The sequence below is a fragment of the Neodiprion fabricii genome, chromosome 7, assembly GCF_021155785.1.
Source record: "Neodiprion fabricii isolate iyNeoFabr1 chromosome 7, iyNeoFabr1.1, whole genome shotgun sequence".
NCBI classification, from domain to species: Eukaryota; Metazoa; Arthropoda; class Insecta; order Hymenoptera; family Diprionidae; genus Neodiprion; species Neodiprion fabricii.
Genome location: NC_060245.1, coordinates 8637683 through 8662609, shown reverse-complemented (window position 1 = coordinate 8662609; position 24927 = coordinate 8637683). Strand labels below are relative to the sequence as shown.

The 24927-nt window shown below is 40.1% G+C and overlaps 1 protein-coding gene across 1 annotated transcript in view; it reads left to right on the top strand.

Annotated features, from left to right (window-relative positions):
- Window positions 1–24927, top strand: part of LOC124185963 (dynein axonemal heavy chain 2) — a 670443-nt gene that overhangs the window by 319768 nt on the left and 325748 nt on the right. The window contains exons 17-19 of the mRNA XM_046577226.1: window positions 6163–6333; window positions 21522–21813; window positions 21926–22017. Of these exons, the coding sequence (XP_046433182.1) occupies window positions 6163–6333; window positions 21522–21813; window positions 21926–22017 (555 nt within the window). The remainder of the gene's footprint in view (window positions 1–6162; window positions 6334–21521; window positions 21814–21925; window positions 22018–24927) is intronic.

Genomic DNA, 24927 nt, shown 5'->3' with positions numbered 1-24927 from the left:
TACATGAGCCAAAATTCTTGGATGGAACGCGATTTTCACGGTTTACCTCAGAGCTGTGGAACCATACCGTTTAAGGAAGTTAAGTGGACGATTGAAGACAGGCTGTGCAAAGCTGAAACCCTGTACGTAAAAGGAGAAGAAAAACGAGATTTGTTGCTTAAAATTGTCCCGAATGTTCAAATCATCGATATGCTCCACTTTGACTGTCCGTCGCTTCAAACCTTGCAAAAAACTTCAGCTGTGTCTCTAGGATGCGACGTTCATACAATACCCAACGCAATATGTGCAGCACAAATCGTTTTGATACTTCAAAATTGGCTAGAAAATCATCATACTGTTCGGATGGCGAGGGTGTACGGTCTGTGTTACTGCGCAGAAGCGTCTACAAGAACGGTCGTGCATTCCTGGCGAATATATCATCCTGGTCATGATACTGTTGAATAGACATATTGTTCTATCGTTGTGAAGCAATTGTCAACTCTACCCTGAAAATTGTACTCAGTAAAACCGTTTTTTGAAGAATATTCATGAAGTAATTTCACACCTTTACCTTTACCTTAGCTCTTAAGAGAGAATTTTTTTCAATACAAACCTTATGTAAGATTCAACCTTGTTCTCAATACGTGACCGAGCTGTATTCAAACCGAGTTATGTTTCGCATTCCCAGAGCGATAGTAACCCAACACTACAGATCCTTGGCTCTGAATGTATACTACCGCAGCTATCGGCCGACCTTGCACTCTGGTCTCATCTGAACCCGTCCAAAATTCATCGTGGAGTTCACATTACAGTTACAAGACGCAAACGCAGCTTCAAATCCTCCATCGTTGCTTATTGGTGTTCGACGTAGCATTTTCTTAGATTTTAAGACTCAATTCTAGTTACAATTACAAGGTACAAAATGTAAGTTGGATTAACAGGAGGATTAAGTAGTGTGACGTGGATTTTTCTGCACCTCGGTTACTCGGAGCAAATAACCGGGAACTTACCGCGTGCACAATAATTTGGCGTCCGGCGAGGTATCCTCGATCTGAAACAATGTCGCGAAGTTTGTTGGGCGCCTGGGGTGATCAACACGCCTCGAAATCGTTAATACGACACACCGCGACTATATGCTCGGTAGCTCAGTACCGCGGAGAGGGGAGGGGTAAAGTTTGGGTCGAGAGAATTGCAACACAGGTACGCCAACACGTGATGTGGCTAAATTACTATAAAATCCCAATGATATATTTCTCATCAGCGATAATACAAAAGAAAACAAAAGAAATAAAAGTAAATGATAAAAAAAAAGAATAAAAAGAATGATAATACGACCACGCAAGTCGTCCTTCGCGATTCCGACTACAATGTCACTTTTCCTAAACTAAATAAGCAAGGTAGAAATACCCCAAATAAAGATAAAAATTAGAAAAAAAAATTATAACCAACAAAAAAAAGGTGAATAAATCTAGGAGACCTCTACGGCCTACGTGCGCTAGTCGCCGTCTTAACAATACCCTACTTCCTAAAAACCAAAAACAAAATCGGACTCGATGCGCTGCCCGCGAACGTCCTTTACAAAATGGCGCTGATCGCCAACTTAATACTAACTGATAATGCAAACAAAAAAAAAAAAGGAAGAAAAAAAAAATATTACATAACTAAAAAGAATATTAAATAACTAGAGTGATGCGAGGCTCGTCGCGACACCCGCGATCCTCCTCTAAAAACGCCTACTCTTATCAGCACGCACGCGAGCTTCACTTCCTCGGCGACGGCGGGACGCAGTCGCGAATTCGAATGCTCCCCGTGATTGCTCGCGACCTATACGATAGTCGAAGATGTGTCGGATGACGTGAAATGACCCCGTGTAACGGACTTCGGTCACCCTCAAGCTCGAGACAATAACGTCTCGGCTCAACCCGTGGCTCGACTCGATTTTCTGGATTCCCCGAAGTTATCGTTACTCTCTTACGCGCAACTCAGGCTACGGTCACCAAGCAAAAGAATCGGCAAACGAATTTCGAGTACTTTTCGACACGCAAACTAACAAAAGAAAACGGCTACCCTTTTTCGGATCAGCCTTGACTCAATTACCCTCGAAATTCGATTGCGAGAATGTTAACAACGCTTACCGCTCCACATCCACGCGACGAAGGGTCCAACTCCCTCGTGACGATGGCTGTTCATCATTCCTCGCGATCACCACTTCTGTACAATAACACAAACCCAAAGAAAAGCCTGACCTAACGCAACTTCGCCACGTGACTACTGTCTCAGTTAGTCGCCAGAACTCGAGTGATCTAGGATGGTCGCAACGCCGATCTCATCGCGCGAATTTTTCGTGACGTCATCACCCTAAGAATGCGCAACAATCGATCGGTCATCGATTTTGGGGATTGCGCAACTTGCCGCGCACCTGTCGTCTCTACGCGGCGCAGAACTTAAGGCTAGATCGCGATGTCATCTCCCGCGCAGCTCTACGTAGTCTCAAAAATTTAGCAGGTACCTCGCGGTTGCCTTGGTTGGGCGTAAGCGGGGTGAGCGGGGAGGCTGCGGCGCACCGGCCGCCAGCGGGAATCGCGTCCGCCTTGGATTCCCTCGCTGCAGGGATCTGCGTTGCCTCCCCCTCCGCAGCCTCGGTGTCCTTCCCGCGAGATCGTCGTGGTTTCGCCTTGCCTCGAAAGATGTTCGGTGTTGTAGTTGGTCACTGGAGGGTAGCCGGTGCACTCGAAAAAAAAATTAAAAACAAAAGCCTGAAATATCTGGGTCGCAATGCTCTATTTCGTCCCTGTCGAAGCTCGGGTGCGTGACTCCAGTTCTGGCGCTCTCTGAGATTATTTCGCGACTCGATTTTCTAGACCCTTATTCCTGGATCTCGCCCAGGGTTCAGGGAGTCTCTTGTAACGGGCAGGCCTAACCGAACTGCCACGTTACAGTAGGTTTACAGGATAGTTGAAAGATAAATGGAAGAATATTTATGATTTTAATCTTTTTTTTCTGGTTATCGAACGTAAGACTTCCACAAGTCACTGGATATTTGAATGTAATACTTAGATCATACGTATACGAATGTAGGTTGACCGTACGGTCCGCCGAGATAGCGTAGATGCAACCTTATCTCCTCACTGGCTGTCGTCAACTCCTGGAACAAATCTTCATCTTCTTGGAGGGCCTTGGCCAGTCGGTTAGGTAGAAAAATCGTGAACGAGTCCTCTAAGTCCAGAAGGATTCTATCACCAAATTTCGTTTCAAACCGAAGAACGCCGCTGACTAAGTATTCGAAGTACACTTCGAGGTCCGAAAGCTTTTTCAAGGGCAGAAGTGTCTCCAAGCGAGCGACTTCGTTCGATTAAAAACAAGTCCATGATCGTTACTGTCGAGTTGTATGTGCTCAAAATCTCTCGTGAGTTGATTGAGGTCAGATCTGATTTTCAACAGATGTTTCACTTTTTCAACATTCTTGATGAGCAGTTCTAGTCGTTTCTTCAATTCATGTTGTTGTCCCAGAGCACTTCTCATTTGCAAGAAAAACAGCTTAAGACTGTCGATGAAGTTTTCACTTCTAACTTATATAACGTTCCCCCACCACATAATTTGAAATTTGGTGGGGAGTAAAGAATTTCACGTGGTTGATATCAAATACGTATATTTGTGAATGCGCGCGCGCCTTTTAGCATTCTTAGAGCGATAGTAACCCAACACCACAGATTCATGGCTCTGAATGTACCGCGGCTATCGGTCGACCTTGCACTCCTGTCTTGACTGAATCCGTTCAAAATTCATCGTTGAGTTCACACGACAGTTACAAGCCAAAAAGAATGTCACGTGGTTGATATCAAACCGGCATCCGTGTAAGTGAAAAACAATTCTCAGAACCATTAATTTTGGAATATCGCGTGGTTGATAACTTGGGAAAGGAATGTGGGGTGGTTGATGTTACACATCAGCAGTCCTACCATGGGAAAAGAATTCGAAGTGGTTGATGTTACACATCAACAGTCCTATCGTGGCAAAAGAATGCGGGACTGGTAACCGACATCCAGGTCAGTAAAGCAGTTAACGCCCCTGCTGTGCCCTCTACTGTTGGCAGGCGAGCACCACATAGAGACTCAGACCTTCGGTCGGTGAAACAGCATGATTTTGATCTTCTACCGATGAGAATTGTCAGTGAGGCAGTGCGATTCTTACCGTTGACCGATACAATTGTCGGTAAGGTTGCATGTTTTTGACCTCAAGTCGGTACGGTAGATCACGTTTCATCTGACGAGAGTGGGGGTAACCTTCAAGGGTTTGCGTCTGGGATGCGCGGAGCGGCTCGGTCGGTAAATCAGGTGTTTGTTCTCAGAACTCTCCTTGCTATACTACTGCAGACGCGTTGAAAACACACAACCTATTGAAGGACGAATAAGCTGCGATAATAGAATGTTGTTGGATGCCAAGTCGTAAACCGATGCCAAATGGTCAACCGAACGATATTCGTTAATCAAGACAATTGCAATCTACAAAAGCAAAGTATGTAATCAGTTGTTCTCAGCAGTTAACCTTGATATCACGGGATGGTCAGCTGTTAGTTTGACAGAGGGAAACATAGGGCCTATGAGTATAACAAAACACGAGGGCTTAGTACGTAAAAATAGGGATTCTTGAAGGTGGGTAAGGCAGGTTTCGAATGTGCTATCTTTTACATACAACTTCTCTCACCCGGCAATACAGAACACAAATGAGTCCCCTTGGTAAATCACAGAAGTGACGAGCAGAGTGTGTTCAATCAAACAGTTTCTCACTGAAATATTGAAGTTCGATGATCAGCGAGTAGCTGAATGCTTGTAGGTATTAATAACATTTGAAACATATGAAACATTCTTCAGCACTGTAGAGCACTGTTCTCAATAATTTTTTCGGGTGAAGGGAAGAGAAAAATCTCCGACATAGTGAAATCGTACCAATGATACGGTATTCAACCGCGTTCGGAATGTAGTGGTGTGTCGGAGGAAACCAACAGCGCTACTTGTATTAAATTGCCACCGCTTAATAATTGTTTCTACTGATGGTTCCATTGTTTTCACAGATTTGTTAACATCAATTCTCATGCATACAAATATAACCCTAACTCTGTACTATTCCTTCCGAACATTTTATGTTCTTTTCTAGCAATCAGCTGTACCTTTTAACGATGCTCTTATTAACATCAGCAGGGGGCGAGATAGTGAAGTTTTGTTTTATTCTGAGGCTGGTTGGTGATGTTCCCTTGTCAGAATTAGGAGAATCCCATATTAAATATTCTAAGTTCATAAACCCAGCTTCTAATTTCTGTCCTGATGCAAGAAACAAAGTTTTGTGTGATGAAATTTTTGAGTATAAATATTATCGAATAGAACTCAGATGTTACGAATTACATCGACTGACCGTTTTTAATATACTTTATTCATACTGTTAAGATTTATTATTTACATTGTGTTGGAATGACGCGTTAATTTTCTGAATACGTGTGAACGAAATTAGGATTGAACACAACAAAGTACGTAATTGATTCAATCCCGATGACATATAGGTGATACACATATGAGGTTGCGCATTCCAAGTTCGTTAATACAAGTAGATCTACTAATACCGAAATGTGTAAAGGTACAATTGTAATTTGTGAGCGTGCAAGTAAGCAAAGTGACTCATGTAGCTGCATGTGTTATACGAGAGCAAAGTGTACTCAAGGAGTTGCGTCCTTAATACTGTCGGTGAAAGTGCACTTCGACTTACGAAAACTCGATGATGACTCGACGATTTGACTATTAGACGGCGACTGACTTGATGGTTAAGCAAACGTGTGAAATACTGACTGAACTCAGGAGGGTGGGAGGCATTGCCAACCCGTAGGGTAAAACCTGGCTTGGGATTGCCTCCACTCATGATGTGGAAAATTTCATGAGTCAGTTTAGCGGTATACAAACTTTTATAAATATTGCTTAGGTATATTAGGTTAGGTAGGACTGAACACACTCAAATGGTCAATTTGACTGCATGCTCGTTTTCCAACCAATAGGTCCATCTAATTCCATGGATCCATATACTCCTGCTTTTCCGTACATGTTTGGGCTGATGGCAAATGAAAAGTGTATGGAACAATCCTGCTTGTGTATTTGTAATCGTATTTCAAAACCTGATACTGGACCGTTTTCTTTGCAGGTTATCATTTTGGCCATGAAAGATATGAATATTGCAAAACTCACTACAGATGATCTACCACTTTTCATCGGGATTACTTCGGATCTATTTCCTGGTGTTGAAGTTCCAAGTATAGATTACGAAAAACTCATAAATGATATTAGTGCCCAGATACTACAATTGAAGCTACAGGTACATTTCTGAATTGGATACTTGTATGACAGTACATTTTGATTCATATCGTGATTCATACCAATCAAAAAAGCCTTGTTTCATTTCTAGCCTGACTTTCATTTCTAGTGAAGCCCATACATATACATCTACATATACTGTGAATTTGGAAGAAATTGGTGACGACGAGTAGGGGCCATCCCCAAGGGGAAGGAGGGCCAGACCTTGTCATTACCAGTTTCTTCCGAATCTACGGTATATGTGAAGCTTTACTAGAAATGAAACTCATTTAAGCGGGAGCACTAGATGGCCAAGCGTTTCTGAAATAAAAGTTTTGTCGCGGAGCGGTCAGTATAAAAATTTTTTACCTTATCGCATAGCTTAAACAGCGGTTGGTGCAGCAGCAGAATTTCAGGCTCGTTATACAGGGATAGCGGGTTCGAGTCCTCGTGCATGACCTTTTTTCTCCTCAATTTTCAATTTTTACGATACTTACTGCACAAACGAATCAAAACAATGCATAATGTATTATATTTTCTTATTTATACTTCTACAAAAAGCATCGAGCGTCTTTATTTCCAGATGTGCATAATCATGGAAAATATGGGATGGTGAATAACTTTGCCGGCAGAAATTGTAATTGAAATGTACACGAGGATATTGTAAGTGAAATGAGATGCTTTCATTGTAACAGTTAATGATTTGCATGGCCTGGGCGTATAGAAGTATAAAAAAACAGTTTCAACTTCAGCGATTTCTAGTGATTTTCAGCTGATTCTTTTAGCGCCTCTCAATGATAGTATTTTATTTTGCAACAAGTCATTCATATTTAAAAAATATAGCTGTCCTTGCGCACGTCAAATCAACTTTGCTTCAATCAAAGCTCTTGTTGTCCATAATCAATAAGAAATGCACTAAAGTTCAGGATACCCTGAGTTTCGAGAAAAATGTTCTCTAAAACGTTGATGACATGAAATCTGTGTGTTATTTGCGGATTTTGGTATTCATTTATTATTTTTTGTGTACTCCGTTATGGTTTTGAGGCATTTTTAACAGAAAATGGCGTTTGATTGGATTGTACAAAAAAAGGATGAATTCGAGTACGGTTGAGAAGTTGTGATTTCAATAACAACACAGTTATTTCACGAGTAATTTGGTGAAATATGATTCGCTTGGGTGTAAAAACCTTTATGGTGTAAACGGAAAAGTCCGAGAAAACTATTTTGTGGCAGCAAATTTATTAGACAGAAGTAATATCAGATCTAATTGCATAAAAGTAGGAACTACAAGAGGTCATCCTCGATTTCGAACCTACGTATCGCTAGCCTGTCTAAAACGTCTTATTCTACTCTAATTATTTTATGAGGGACAGTCTTAATGTTATGGGGAATAGCACCCCGATCAATTTGTATACTATTACGGAAGGTACCTCCGCCTTAGCCTATGGCGCGGTTCCCACATCTCAAGGCCCATATTACGTAGCAGGGTGCGGAGGGGAGATCGCAAAAGGGTGTAGCCCAGAGGCGATGATGAGATCACCCCCACGAGGATAGCGTGTGTCCCACCCAGCTGATGCACCCTAAGTAGCTAGACGAGTTATACGTGTGGATTTTCGCGACCCGCGAATGTATATGAGTAAAGAATTCGTCGTGGAAGGTCCATTTTAACAGGTGTGAAACCGTTAAGATTTTTTTAGCGACGTTTTGGCTAGGCCCAACCAGCCATCATCAGGCTATTTATTGGAAAAAAAACAAAAGTAATAACTAATTCAATTACAGAGAACTTAGTAGGCGCTCATCGAGCACAAACATGTTTAGAATTCATATCTAATTATATAGTAAAAGTTAAACCGGGAAAACTTACATTAAAGGACATTCCTAAGCGCTTAGGTATTCGTTATACGGCTGCCATTGAGGAAGTGCGGTTTTAAACAGTTATTGCTGACAAAATTTTGACGTTAACAATATTGTATTACGTAGTCAAACAGAGTCAAGATTCAAGAGTCATGGGTTATGTTATGTTTACTGAGATTGAGTTTGCTTCTCGCTCGGCCGACTACGGCGCTGTAGGTTTTTTTGTGTTGCCAACATAAATGTTTAGTGTAAAAAATCAGCCGTCTCAGATTCATTGACCCCAAGTGTATGAGCTACAAAAATGAGAAAATATCATCATTACATTTTGGTATTACAGTTTTCTCAGTTGCTGCACCTTGAAATAATTCGTAAAACTTGATTTTCAAATTTTTTAGCATTTCTGCTCAATTATCCCAGGTGTTCTGGGATTATTTCACGACACATAATCATAACTCGTAGTCGCTTTGTGCATATTTCTGAACGTTCTTTTGTAAATCACCCTTGTTAGTAGACTCATAAGGGGGAGTCTGGAACATGGTTTGACCTACTGCGCACGCGCAACTGCACGAAATTTCAAATGCATGATAACGTCACAGCGATCGACCGGAAAATCAAAAATGTTTAGGAAAGTTCTGGTTAACCTTGAGCGGCTTCTCATGCGATATCAACCACCCTACACTCCGCAATTAATAGCTCCCAGAATTGTTTTCGTCGACCCGGATGCATGTCTGACATGAACCTCTCCACATTTTTTTTCCGCGATGTTAACCATGTCACATTCCTTCTCCACGACTCATAATTCCAAGAACTGTTTGTGAGTCCTGTTGCGGAATATTTAATAAAGAAAATAAAGGAATTTAAATAGACAATCAGCAATACGTGATCTCTAACGCCCCGTACCTTGTTCGAGTCTTAGAGGAAGTGGAAGTAGAAGTGAGATACGCGGCACACACCTGATCTGTTGCCCGCGTTCCTCTTTCTTTTCTCATACGACACACACCTACATGGGGGTTACAGAAAGAGGCATACACTAGTATTTGTATTTCTCTCACTCTCATACAATATAATATGTATACTGTAACGTCTAGTATACGCAAGGGTGAGAGAAAGGATTATTCATCGATTACCACACGCTACAGATAGATACTTTATTTACTTATATCTAGTGGGTACATGGCCCGAGGGCTTACAGTGTTTCGGCGATAACGGTTCCAGCCTGACTGCCTGCTCGCGCTCGCGTACTCGTGTCTCTCCCATCTCACTCCCCACCATCAAACACTACATATACCTTATATTCTAACAAGTTCGAATTCCGATCTGATATCAACCATGCGACGTTCCACAATTAATAGCGTTAAAAATTCTTTTCGTCAACCCGGATGTCTGCGTGATATCAAGTACCCCACATTTTTCTTCTACGACATCAATCATGTTATAATTTTTCTCCATGACTCATAATTCCAAGTACTGTTTGCGAATCGAAATTCCGATCTGCTATCAACCACGTGACATTCCACAATTAATAGTTCCCAGAATTATTTTTGACAAGGACAGGGTAAAAGCCTTGGGACCTGGGGAGTTAGGTTACTATTGCTCTTGGAATCCAAGTCATGATGAGCTGGTTGTATATATCTATAAGTGGACATTTGAAAATTATTCTCACCCTGGAAAACGATCATTCAACCTTAAACTGGCCAAGCGCACGTGAGAAGTAGAAAAAGCTGGAGATGGAATCCACAAAATGTTTGAAATTGATCAACAAAATGTAATCCCCATACGAAATCTTGAACAAATCATCGTCAACGGCAGAAATTCCAAAACGGATTGAATTGAGAACTCATAATATCCAGTTTCTGAACAAAATATTGCGAAAGCCATCAATGGTTAGAGAAGAGTCGAGACTTGTCACAACGATTGGACTCGTCTTGAAAACACTCGCGGAAAAATTCAAACGACTTTCGAATACGGGTCATGGTACGCGCAAACAAAGAAGAAGTGATCAAGTACACTGGCAAAAATTAGAGTCTATTTTTGAGGAGAGAATTTAAACCGAATCCGTCGTCAAATAAAAACACAAAATCAGGGAGAGTTTTCTAGAAGACGCAAAGGAACTTTCTGTTACGAGAGTAAAAAACGCTTAGCAGAGAGTGGGGGGCCTGAAAATCAACAATATCCTGGTTTGTAAATTCAACGTAGGAAGAGATGATCACACGGTTGAAGAGATTGAATTTTTTAATACGAGAACCGAAATCATCCTCCAGTCAACAAATATTAACGAATGGTTCATCGGAAATGTGACAGACCGTTTGTTAACAAAGGCGGAAGATTTCTAGGAAAAGGACTCAGGCCGCTCGTTAATTGCAATTATAAATCTCAATGTTAACATCAACAAGTATACGCCACTACAGGGTGGTCTACATGGCTACATCTCGTCACCGACGGATATTACAGATTTAAAAGCTGTGGTAAACATCCAAAACAGTGACTTCTACCGTTTTCTTTAGTCGGTCACTGCAGCTCTGAATCCAACCAATAATCGTCACAACAGAATCAGCTCAGACACACATTTCAGCTCAGTGCTACGGTTTGATATAAAGTTTTACATATCTCTAGATAGAAACAGCATTTCAAAATTTGAAAATTTTAACGGACCTTTCATCAATGTTTATGGTATAGACCAAGATAATGGGAAAAAAGAAATGAAATGTACCGATTAGGTCTGTCGAACCTGTTATTCATTTTTTAGTGTTATAAATCGAAATTACTAAAGATAACGATGATGTTGATACGGGAAATAATTTTTGTTTTTTTTTTTTTGATCCAACCAACCATTTTGCGGGGTTTCAAAATTTGTCTCAATTAACAAGTTATTTTTTTTTGTAGTGAAGTAAATTCGTTGAAGTAGGTCAGGTAGAAACCGCCAATTTATTATATAGACAACGTTTCGGTTGGGCTGCCCACCGCCCATCTTCAGGTTAATTTTTACCACCTTTAGGCTTACACGATATTATTAGTGCCATTGAAGAGGAAGTGCAGAGGGAGTGACTAACCGATATTCAAAGGCTAATACTAGATACATGGAAGATGCTTTCCATCTGATACTGGAAGAATCATATCTCATTTACTCTGACTTGAATAATTTATACGGTTGTTACGTGGGGGTGAAAGTGTACTGAGCGGTGGTAACTAATGATTAATTGAATAATCAAGGCTGCTCCCACATAACGACAGTGAATAAAAATTAAAACTAAGGGAAAGACCTACCTTTCAATAAGCCGGTAATTTGTAGGATCGTGTTGCTATAGTCCTGTACAGGTCTGTGAGGTTTGTTTAAATTGTTGAGGCAATTTTATAATAACGTGAACGGGAAAAAGGTTGTTCAGAATAAATGGTTTAATATGATTTAACTGGTAAAAGATAAAGTATATTCTGTATCATTTGGTGATTGAAATGTCTCATAACAATGAATGAAGTGTTTTATAACATTAAATCTTAAATCCGCTGATTTATTTGGAGATTTATTTTTATTTTCACTCATAGATGTGTGTTTCGTAGTATTGTGTAGCTGGGCATTCGCTTATTTTCACACACATGAGTGTGCGTCCGTGGGTGTGCGGCCGGCAGCGTGTGCCGCGGCAACAATACCGAGGTCAGCGCTCGAGAAGGGGGTACAACAGCGAGAGAGGGGAGATGCCGATATTTAATTTGTAACCGAATGATAATAATTCACCTTGACGAACAAAACAGCAATTTCCGTAGCGGCAAATCCAGATGAAATGGTGCACTCTGATTGGCCTAACGCTATCGTTTATAATTCAAAAACTATGCGTCGGACGAGCTTCCAGTAAAGAATTTCTCGGTTGTATTTCAGTCAGGTATCACGTTGGCTGGTCCGTGTCCTTCAATTTAGGGACACCCTGTATAACGGTCCACGCCGACGGACGAATTTATATTCAAATGCAGAGAAGCTGCAGAATCACAAAATTTGACCGTTTGCGTGTTCGAGCAAATCGTGTGTTATTTTATTCTACATGATATTATTGTTTGATATCAAGAACATCTATCTTGAACGATGGTTATTATTAGCTGTTCGTGATTATTCGATATTGTATCTCTCTTTTTAGATTATCTTGAATTAATTATATTTCCTGTTGTCAATTCTTGTTCGTTGAATCTTGGAAACAATACGTATGATTTAATTGTGGTAGTGAAGCTAGCCACCAATTCTAGACTTGATTTTGAATGGATATTACAGAAGTAAATTTTGATTATAAAGGTAAAAACAAGGATTCGTTCAATGTCGAAGATTAGCACTCGGAATTACTTATCTTTAGGTGAATCAGTCGACGAGATTGAGAGCCGTCGGATCGTGTCGGTTTACGTCAGTAGAATTCTGGACCAGGGCCTCACCTCAAGTTCGGAAGAGTTGATGAATCGACCGATGTTGAACGTCGGGCACTTAGTCTTTGTGGATTTAGAATGATACTTTACTATCAAAAGCTATGGTTGAAAGTGTCAATTTGTTGATTTTGATATATGTTGAAAATGATTCCAAAGCTTATTTATTAAAAATGATAATGTAGTTATTATTATTAGTACTTAAAATTACCTGATTCGGTTGAATCAGGGCCGAAGTCAATTCAATTACGGAAAATGGAATGGCATAAAAATGTCTATTCTCGAAATCATGAGATTTAGTAAAGCACAGAAAAGATGGAAACGCAGAAGATAGTGAGTCTTTTGCAGCTAACAGGATAACCGGATGCTCGAATTTGACGAATTAGCGCGAGACTTTAGGCCGGTCACAACTAAGATTTACCGAACGCTACTATTGCTCAAGAAGGGCTAATACGGGTTGAGGTCCATGCACCTCAAGACTTAACAGACGAAAGACGCGGCTTCTTGGGCCTGAGGGTCCAAGAAGCTGCAGTTGTAATAAGTGACAACGGTAATTAGCCAATGAGGTGCGAGGGCGACCTCCTGGTGCCCCAATCCACATGGTCAGCGTTACTTCACGCCCTTCGACGGTGTTCCGACGATTCTCAATCTTGTCGGTGAAATATTAAAAATATGAAGAAGAGATATTTACAGACAATGTTCACACATTCATTCATACATCCTATTGAGTAATCTATTTCAATTTGGTGGTTTCAAAGGTAGTGGTTTATCCTAGTTGTTGGTTATAGTTTTAATTTAAAAAGAGGGATATTATCAAGCTGAGCGCTACTGATGCTAATTCAGCAGTCCCTTATCCCCGTTCTTGATACCAGTTAAATAGAAGTAAGTCGAACCTCATACTAGGGATCATGGTTGGTCTCTACGTGACTTTTGCCAGGAGGGGTGGAACTCGCCGTTATTAGAATAGGAGACTTTGATGAAATAATATTTGTGCATTGAAGAAATTGAAGAAATTAAATGAAATGGAATTTTGAAAAAGGTACGCCAAGGCGGTACGTCGGGGCGTAACACAGTGCTACTATGATATTTGTTCTGCTATAAAGTACATTGAAACGAATATTGGATTTTAGGTAATTTGACGTTCTCACCATCTCAGATGCAGTGGAGTTCATTTACATATTAGAGGTAGATTTGAAATATGCTGATGTGCTAGATGTGGTTAGCGCTTCGACCGAGCCGCATGGAGGAAGTTGGTCGCTGCTGAAGTCAAAGATCAGACTTATGCTTGTTTATTTATCAACTATATACATTTATATACAACAAATTTAATGTTTTGGCTTCCAAGTAATGAAAGGAACGGTGATTGTTCGCCTGTGTTGCGGTGGAGGCTGCAGCGAAGATGTGTAGCTGTGTATCGGCGTAGTGAAAGGCGGTGGCGTGTAGCGGCTCTCAGGTGAATTTGGTGGTGTCAGAGGCTGGCGATTTTCTGCTTGGTTCATGGGCTATGAAGACTTCCACTCGCTGTCGGACTGTGTGGTAGTTTGGGTGGCCACCGTGTTGTATGTGGTTGGTGACGCCTTCAATGGAGACAGTAAAGGTAGGACATCTCGGCTGTACTTTGGTGAGGTGAATCTTGCTCGTCTAATGTCCCAGAGAGATAGCAAAACACTGGGTGGCCTTGTGAGGGGCCGCGGCGAAAACTCCACCAGATGGAGTACCCAGGGAGCTGGTGAGTTTTGGGAGCAAGTCTCTTCGATTACGCTGGCTGGAGCCAGAGTGGAGGTGCCAATCATGCGAAGTTTGAAACTGCTTGCTTCTGAAGAAGTAGAGCGTACTGATATGGCTGCTTGGCTGCTGGTCTGGCTTGTGGTAGAAGTCCAAGAATTAGTGATACTGAAACTGTGGTAGTAGGTATTCCAAGAATCAGTGATACCGAAGCTGTGATATCGATGGTCGATTTCGTTGGTTTCATATCCCGGCTGCGGCCCAAACTTGATAGTGGGAAACTCGGTGAGCTGGTTGCGGGACGCGCGCCTGGCTGCGTGGGTGGCGTTAGCGGTGCGCGTGACGTAGTGGATGACGCTCGCTGCGGCGCGCGACTGGAAAGTGAGCTCAGGGGCGGACGCATGAGTTTGCGGACCCGCGCGTTGGTCAGGGCCGGAGTTATTGGTGTTTCACGAGTTGGTCGTCAAGAGCTGAGGAACTGCATGAAATGCACAATGATTTACCACTGTGCCCGGAGCACTACGTACCTCCGATCTCAAATAGTAAGCAACCGATATTGACAACCACGCTGCTTTCCAAGCAAAACCACATTTTTCATTGCTGTGTTTTGAAACAATGTTTACAATTGGGTCTAAAGTTGGTCAAAATTTCAGAATTCTCTAACTTAGGCAAATGCTATGGCTCAAAAAATACATGTATTTAGATACCAATTTGCGGAAAAATCGAATAACGAATGCGAAAAAAACGTTCTCTGAGTGAATGAATCACGCATTTCTCGATGAAACGTTGAAAAATGTCAGAAAGAACAGGATGGACAATGCTTCCATTAGTGCTAGAGCTACCATTACCAAACCAAACTTTCACAGTTGTACCATTTTTGATGAAAATAAAATAATAATTGAATTGAGTAAAACGAAAGTCAAACTCAACAAACCATTATATACGGGATTCTCCATTCTATATCTTTCGAAATCCTTTATTTACGATTTTCACTACGATTATATTGAAACGAAATTTGGGCATCAGACAAAATTGATGTATACTGATACGGATAGTCTGATGTAAAAATTCACCATTACCAACATATACGAATGCATTAAACAGAATCTAGATGGATGTGAAACATCCGCTTATTCACTTAATAATGGGTACGGCATACCGTTGGTTAACAAAAACGTCCTCGGTTTGATGAAAGACGAGTGTAATGGAAAAAAAATGACAGAATTCATTGGCTTCAGAGTGAAATTGTAATCATTTAGATTGTCGGAGGAGGATAAGGATGAAGAACAAGCCACGGGTGTCAAAGGATCGCTATTAACAACGACAACTTTTGATGATCATTTAAAGTGTGCTTTACAACATTAAAATTTGGTCAGATATCAGAGTCTTATACTAAGTCAGAAGCATCAGATCTATAGCATCGAATAGAAGAAGATGGCACTGAGCTGGAATGCCGATAAGCGGATCATATTTCCAAACACGACCGATACGCTTTCACAGAGCTACAAGACCTGAAAATAAATTGAGCTTCATAATTACGGCGTTGTAAATGTGATGTAAAATAAAATTGTACCTATTGTAACGTGGCATTTTTGATGCCCGTTACAAGCGGCTCACTGAATCCTGGGCAGAACCAAAAGGACAAGGGTTTTCGGTATCATGTAGTAAAGTATCTGTAAAAGAGCACCAGAACTTGCAGTCACGCATCCGAAATTCTGAGAAGGGACACTGTAGCGAGTACCGAATAAGATATTTCAGGCTTTTTGTTTCTTTTGTTTTTCAAGTTTCAACGGAATCAAGCAGGAAGTCAGCAACGAATTCGAGGACATTTTTGACAATGAGTGGCGGAATAGCGACAATTTCGAAGGAAGGATGTCGAGGCTGCGTAAGTGGAGCCAACGAAGATCCCTGCATTGCGGGATCCCAAGCTGGTGGATCCATGATCAGCGACTTTAAAAACAGCTTCTACGTCTTTTTGGTGAAAATCGATCGATTTTTCTTCCATAACGTCATCCATGTTGGATCTGCCATTTTAAACGTTTTAATTTGTACTTCTGATTTAGAAAAAGCAGCGTCAGAAACTCCTGGAAATCACGTTTCCCTGCGATCTGTACCTTAGGCCCTCTTATGCATGGGAATTGTAAAAAATAGCATTTCATGGGGATAGTTCAACACCCTTTAAATTAATTTCAGCCGATATAAAAAAATATCCATCTCTTATTTTAGCATACTTATCATTAATGCCAATTTCATCAAAACCGGAGACGGACACTTCGAGGATGTTCCTTGTCAATACCTCAGGCATCTCCATCTTCCAAAAAACTAGCCGCGAAGTTACCACGTTGAGCATTGACTGATTGGGATATATTGAAATATGCGAACATCTTCAAGATATCGTATTCCCGCTGTTTTTTCATGCAAAACAGAATGCCCGATGTTGAAATGTTAGTTATGTGTGAATATGCCTTCTAGCTACACATAACCAATGTATGTAAACAAATATTGTATTGTCATCGTCTGCCAACAGTAAGTCTGGCTCAACCTCGATAGAGTACATACACCTATGTCAAACGGTCATTGGAAATATTATTATCGAATAAACCTATGTTAACGGTGCAAGATCCCCTGTGCGTTATTAACAAATCCCAATACCCAAAATTGGCCTACGAAAGAATCAGTTAGCTGTAGTCAACTTTGACGATAAAGATAGTCCAGGAATATACTGGGTTGCGCACAAAAAACATAACAACAATGTCGTTTACTTTTACAGTTTCGGCAAGCTTTAACCACCCGTGCATCTCATAAAAGTATCACAGCGCTGGTAGCATCAAATACAATTACGGAAGGTTCCAGATTTACGATGCATTTGAATGCGGACACTAGTGTCTAAAATTTATATGCGGTGAAAAGTATAAACATTGAAACATTTATATTTATGGTAATACTTTAGAAATTTAAAAACTTATTAATTTATATAACATTAATCTGAACTACGTAAATTTTATGAAGACTCACACGTACATTGAAGCCAAAAGACTTATTCGTTACTTTGTAAAATAAATAAATTAAAGATGTGTAAATGTATAAATAAAATTGTACATGTGAATAATTAAAAATCACTCATTCATCCGTCCATTCGATCATACAGTTAAAATACGCCTTTTTGTGCCAAACTGGTTCACTCCCCAATGTTCTGCTTCTCGTGGTGTCCAGATGCGTCTATCGTCAATGTTCTGCTTCTCATAGTATCTAGAAGCATCTATCGTCAATGTGAAGTTATGCTGCTTCTTTGAACCACCGTTTATTTATTATTGCTTCTGTTGATTCAATTTGGCTTGGTTTATTTGTCGAAGTCAGTTTTCCAATTTTTCGTACCTAGGAGACGCCATTCTGCCTTTTCGTTATAGGTACGAAACAATTAAGAGAAAAACAGAAATGCGGACTACGAGGTATTAGGTGGTTACGTCAGCATCTTCTTGTAGAGTGTCTCATTCCGTGTTCCTCCCAAGCTGCGGACTCCTCGTTCGTTCCGCTCAGTGGTCAAGGATTATATCCACACAACAGTCCAATCAAACTTTTGTGTACAAATTCGTAGGCTTATCATGTCACAACATCGTATGTAATTCAACAAAGCCTATCTATCATTCGTAGTCATGTATTATTCGTTTACATTAACGATACCGGGAACCTCTTCGATTCTCGAGGCGCAACATTTTTCACCGATTGAACTTGCTCGTGACAAAAGTTATGCTCTTGGATTTGTAGAGTTGTTAACCTTTAATTCGATTCCCAACGTTGATGTCAGTCAAAATGAAATTTACGTGGCTGATAAAGTGACCACCATACCTACTCGCAGTTATGAGATCGAGGATATAGAGAAGTATCTTCAAATCGTACTAAAAAATACATACATTAGGTTCAGCATCAAGCCTAACAGTGACACATTAAGCAGCGAAATCACATGCAACCACATTATAAACTATGATCCAAAGGATTCCATTGTTCGACTCTTGAGATTTACACCGCGTGTATTTGAGGCTAATAGAACTCACGAATGAGAGGTGCCTGTAGCCATATTCAAAGTCAACGCGTTGTGGTTTAAGGGCAGCATTACAATGGGTGTCTACGTCAATAGACGTAAAGTACACATACACTATTCACGAGTTTTTCCTGACTGTCCAACTAAGGTATAAGATCTTGCGCCTACGCATCAAATCGCAATATGAGTCATTTAAGTAATCACAATAATCAGTAAGTCGACATGTCCCGTTCAAGTCAATTACTGATAAATTCTCGAACCGTTAACATCTCGGAACGTGAAGGTCCTGACAGCTCTAGGTCTAAAACTGACACCTTTTGGAAAAGAAAATACCCATAAATGAGATTTCAATTTTGCTGTTTCATTATCTGCTACGTACCATTGACGAGGAAATCAGTTAAATTTATACACGGATCGTCTTTGACGAATCCATTGCGCACTACAAAATTCACGCGCACAAACCTCATGCCTTATCAGCCTTCGACACAGCGATGAAATTCGAATTATTAGTTCGCATAAGTATGTATACATACTGCCCAGCAAAAGTTTGGTACATATTAATGGACGACTCCACAAAGCTGATGTTACAGTGACTGAAAACATACAGCTCGTGAAAAACGCCATCTGTCATTTTTTTCAAGAAATTCGCTGTGAAATTTATGCTGTTCAGATTGATTGATTGAGAAGCAAGAATGTTGACTTGACAAGTCTCATGACGGATTTGACTTCCCTGAACCCTGGTCAGTATTGGCTGATGGAGAACACTGGATGACTTGAAGTAGTGGAAAAGGAAAAATTAACCGATGTCGAGGGTAATTTTGTTGTATAGATACCGCTGCGCATGATATTGGGTTTCGCTGAAGACTACTGCAAGATTGTTGCCAATGCCAAACATGAGTCAACTTTCACGAAATCAAAAAGTGACGTGTACGCAATTGTGCAGACTCAAGAAATGGAATTCAAAATCGTGATTAACATAATCGGAAGACTCATACCGTATTTGAAAGTTGTGGATCAGAGGAAAGTTAACCTGCTGAATATCATTGCGAAAGATCCGCCATTTCGAAAAGCTTCCTCACTTGGGAATTGCACGAATATCCTCTACTTTCTACCACATCGAAATGCGTTAGAACTCTGAAAACTTCCACTCAGCTTGAAAAACCTGAATTGCCATTTTGAGTTCCCAAACAAGTCGAAAGAACAGACGCATCATCAAAGCACAGACCTGTTGACATTCGCTTGAATTGAAAGCTAAGTAAATCCAACTTTTTAGCTCAAACATCAGCGTACTGCTTGATTGTTCATTATTGTATTATCGAATACAATCCACACAGTAGTCAAGTAACAAAGGTGGTATAAAGCTGACTCATTCCTGCCACCTTGCGCAGTTTGAAGATGGAGGCTTTGATGGACCCAGTAATAACACCTTTCGTTACAAGAATTGGCTGTAATTTCACTCGATTCGGAAGCACAACCTTCGACGTTTCTTTTCATGCCACCTTACAAATGTAATTGTCTACACAACAAATATAAAAACCAACATTCATGGTTATAACGCAATTTTCACGGTCTACCTTGAAGCTTTGGAAATATACTATTTGAGAAAGTTGAATGAACAATTTGATAGAGTTTACACTGTGTACGCGACAGGAGCAGAGAATAGAAATTACCTAAATAAATTTGTACCCAAAGTTCGAATCATTGATTTGCTGGACTTGGGCTGTTTATTGCTTCGAGACATACAAAAAACTTCAACTGCGCCTGTACGATGGGATAAGCATATAACACCAAGCGTAAATTGTGCAGCTCCAACTGCCATGATACTTCAAAATTGGTTCCTGGAACTTCATACTGTACGGAAAGCGACGCTAAGCAATTAATACAATTGTGCACAAGCTGGTTATGATACTGTTTAATAAAACAAATTTGGTATTAACGTTATGAAGTAATTAAAGCTGTAATCTCACATTTTTCTTAATAAACCTTTTTTTCAGAAACATTCGTGAATTAATTTCACAAGTTTACCTTAACTATCAAGAGCAGAATTTTTAAACAGTTGCTTCATTTGAGAAACCTAACGGAACTGCGGTTGATTTATTGAATGTCATTTGGTAGACATAGATTGTGAGATAGTTGATATCAGACTGGACTTCCGTCTCACAATCAGTTCTTGAAATTATAAGTTATGGGAAAAAATGTCACGATGGTTGACATCACACAGGCGCCTAGGCGTCCAGGTTAACAAAAGCAATTCTCCAAACTCTAAATTGTGGAATGTAGGGTGATTGATATCTTGGCGAAAACCGCTCAAGGTTAACCAAAACGTTCCTGAACATTTTCGATCTTCTGCTGATCGCTGTGACGTCATCGTAGATTTCAAATTTTCCATGTTACGGCATGCACAGTAGGTCAAACCTTGGTCTCGAGTTCTCCTTATGTATCCACTCTCGTTATTAGGCCTATGCTCATATACGGGCCCGGCAGATTCTTCTCGATGACGTTCTGAACCATTAAAATTAAAAATTAAAATCTTCAAGGTAATGGTCTTCGAGAAATTACTACTGTAATATGCATCGTTTGTCATGTAATCACTTTTTGCAAATGAACTAAGTTGTATTTCGCTATTATACAATTCCAAAAAATTATTTTATGAGCATTCGTTCGAGCATTATATGTGGAATCACGTGTAAAAGACTTCATATTTTTTACTATCATTTGCAAACGAAACAGATAAAGATCTTCATACATCGCGTACATTTTCTTTAAAATACCGTATACCATTTGGATAATTTTTCGTTAATATGTCTACATTATTTGTCCGACATTTTGACGGTAAGCGGCATTTTTCCGCATGCCTCTCACATACCGCCATAAGCATCCGCGTATAAGAAGTACAACTTTAACTAATAAATACTTGGCATCTATATAGACCACCCGTTTGAGGTTTTGCATAGTAACGTAATTAATATCAATCAATAAGGTGCAAAAACTTGAGTCACGTGACTACATTTCAATTTTTCTTACCAGCCTCCGTAACTTTCTTGACGCATTTACACTCTCGTCGTAGCTCCATCGATAGAAATTCATCAAAGAACCTGAACTCTGCCATTTGATCCTTAGATCACAATGCATTAGTAATAAATTGGTCTTGGAATTGTTGCATAGGTTTCTTATCTCAGATATCAATATTCTAGGTCATTCCAATTACGATTACGAAAGTGATTGAACTTTACGAAACAAAAAATTCTCGACATTCGACCATGATTGTCGGACAATCGAATACAGCCAAATCAGTGACATGGAAGTTGCTAAAGAACACTTTGTCACAAATGAAAAAAGATGGGAAACCTGGTGCGAATCTCGTGTCTGAGTATCCAATTAATCCAAAGGCTTCGAACCTTGGTGAGTTGTATGGAGAATACAACCTGTTGACTGGTGAATGGCTCGACGGTGTGATATCTTCTATCATGCGGAAGACTTGTGCAGGTAAATATCTGGACACTTAAGAGAAATTGGACTGATAAATACAAAATTTTTGAAACCAAGGCCAGCAAATGATCATAATTTTCGATATTTTGATATTTTACTTTATCAACAGAAGATACCCCAGATGAGAAATGGATACTCTTTGACGGCCCTGTTGATGCTGTTTGGATAGAAAATATGAATAGTGTGATGGATGATAATAAGGTACTTACTTTCAGCTCTGTTGAGATAGTAAAAGAGATCATAGTATTCGTTTCTTTTTAGTAAAAATCTCATTTATGATGGTACACAAGCGAGTTGAGCAGGCTATTGGTGTACCTTTTTCTTTGTCGCTTCATAGAAAATTACAAGACGATGGGTGACAATTTGGGAAATTTATGAAAGGAAAGAGTCTTAACGTCAGATTTTTGAAATTACCACAATCTCTTTTATAGAATTTTGGAATGCACAAAGTTGTAAGATAGAATAGTCGAAATGCGGAAAGGTAAACTGGAAAAATTCTGGCAATTTTGTATCTCCGTATGCTAGTTTCTTGTCCATTTTACGACTTCACATTGTGGCTTAATATATTTTAATCTTTATATATTCGGATTTGTTTATAAGTGAATTTTGTGCCATAGGAAACCCAATCAACCCTCTAAGCCGGGCATTTTTAAACTTAATATTTTGGCCTGAATTTCATTACTTGAGGGCTTCTGAGGGATCACTGAGTACGAATTTGACGTCAAAATTTTATAATTTCTAAATCCAACATGGCGAATGTAAAATAGAAAAAATTGTCATTATTCGACGATTCTGGCCGAAACTTGTTACTTGGTGATGTTTGGGGTTATATAAAGTAACAAAGATCATTCGAAGTTGAAAATAAAATGTTATAAGGCTAGGACATAGAAATTTTTAAGATGGGATGTTGAGCATCCCACTGTGACTAAAAGGATTAAATGGGCTTTTCGTGTTCATGAATTCCATGTTATCTCCTATGTTATTTCCAATTTTTCTACACTTGTCACCCCACGATTCCTAAACATATTTAGGTACCATCTTAAGGAGAGTTATTTTCATGGAAAGTGCGCATGAAATAGGGATTTTGCGAGGAGAGTAATATGCCGTAGGAGCCGTAAGTGCGTGAAAGCCTCTCACGAGTAAAAAGTTCATATATAATGGGCACACACCACAAATTCGATTGTTTGTGCTAGCTCCTGTCAAAAACCAGTGCATTACGTAACAAAGGAATAAAGTCGGGGATGATTTCCGCGGGTGACAGTATTGATGAAAACTACGAAGTAGTTGAGTTGTTGACAGAGGTAGTGCAGAAAAGTTCTTTTTCAAAATTTTGAAGGTAATGCAACGAGTGAAAACTCGTTCAAATTGTATGAACGTAGTTTCAGTTACATGAACCTCACGTACAGCACCAGACAGTTTCCAATATCAAATATTTCTAGAGACTTGCGAAGCTGTGCACGCGTTGAAGAATTTGAATCGTAACCTAGACACGTGGGATAACATTTTACCGTTTGTAATCATCCGCCAGCTTAACCCAGGCTCTCGATGAGAATGAGAAATGAAATAAGTTAAAAAGAGTATTATCCCACCTATGACGAAATCACAAATTTTCTTGATCACCGAATTCGTGTCCTCGAGGCAATGTCAATACACACATCGAGCATAACGGGTAAAAAGCTGATACCGGAAAAGGTACCACAAATTCAGTTAAATCCCATTTGTCTACGACAATGAAATGTCACGCGCGCGATAGTGAGCATTCGATTTATAAGTGCGAATCGCTCAAAATCACGATGGTCGAACAAAGACAAAAACTGGTTCGCGAAAAACATTGGTGTTATAATTGTTTATCAATTAATCACAACACTCAGCCATGCCCAAGCAAGCACGTGTGATTTCATTGCAAGAAGAAGCATCATACACTCATGTATAATGCCGATTTTCCACATGCACGGAAAATTGAACAAACATCAGTAGCGGTCCTTTCAGGGAATACTGTATAAAAAATTCAATCAAAAGCTTCGATACCGAAGCAACCTGAATCCGCTAGTGGCACAAGCGCATCCACTAGTGTGCGATCTCTTCATCCATTTGAGAAACAGCCTGCTTCGAGTCCTGTTATGCTAGCCACTACTTGGGTACGGCTCGAGGCGCCAAACGGGTGAATTATGAAAATTCGAGCGCTCTTCGATCAGGCATCGCAAACTTCATTCTTCACGGAGTCGATTGTTCAAAACTTACGACTACCGCGGAGAAAAGTACAGTCAACGGTCACCGGAATTGGGGGGCTCAGCAGCAGGCATTGGCTGGTCTGTTGTTTCGTTAACTCTCAAACCCTGCAATCGCAATGGTTCGTCAATGAGATGCAATGCTCTTCTTTTTCAAAAATTAACCTCGTACGTACCAAAAGGTACCGTAACCAGTCTAAATTGGAATCATTTGAATAATCTCGAGTTAGTTGATCCTGATCAAAATAGTGCTGTTCCGATCCAATTAATTCTCGGGGCAGGAATTTATGCGAGTATTCTACGTAAAGGATAAAACGTGGGCCGTCTGGATCGCCCAGTGCACAAAATTCTCTCAGGACCAGTTGCGACAAACACGAGCGAGAATTTGACCAACTTAAATACTCATCCAACGATCTCAGAGTTAAACTTATCGCTAGAACTAAGACGTTTTTGGGAACTCAAAGAAATTCCAATCTGTTCACCTCTCACAAAGGACCAAAAATCAATGTGAAACGCACTTTGCCGCGACACATAGACGTTTACCAGACGGACGTTATCAAGTTAAACTACCATTTAAGAACTCAAATGCTGTTGAACTTGGTGCATCAAACCAAACAGCGGTAAATTGGATGCTAAAATTAAAACGTAAATTCACACGTATTTCTGAGCTAGTCACTCCGTACTGTGATTTTACGCAGGAATATTTAGATCTCGGGCATATGGTATCGACGTCTTTCAATTCCCCAGAATCCGATCCCGATGTTTTCCTACCGCACCACCCTGTAATCAAAGACAGTAGTACTACAAGATTACGAGTGGTATTCAAAGCATCGAGTCGAACGTCCAACGCTATGTCACTTAATGACCATATCATGGTAGGTCC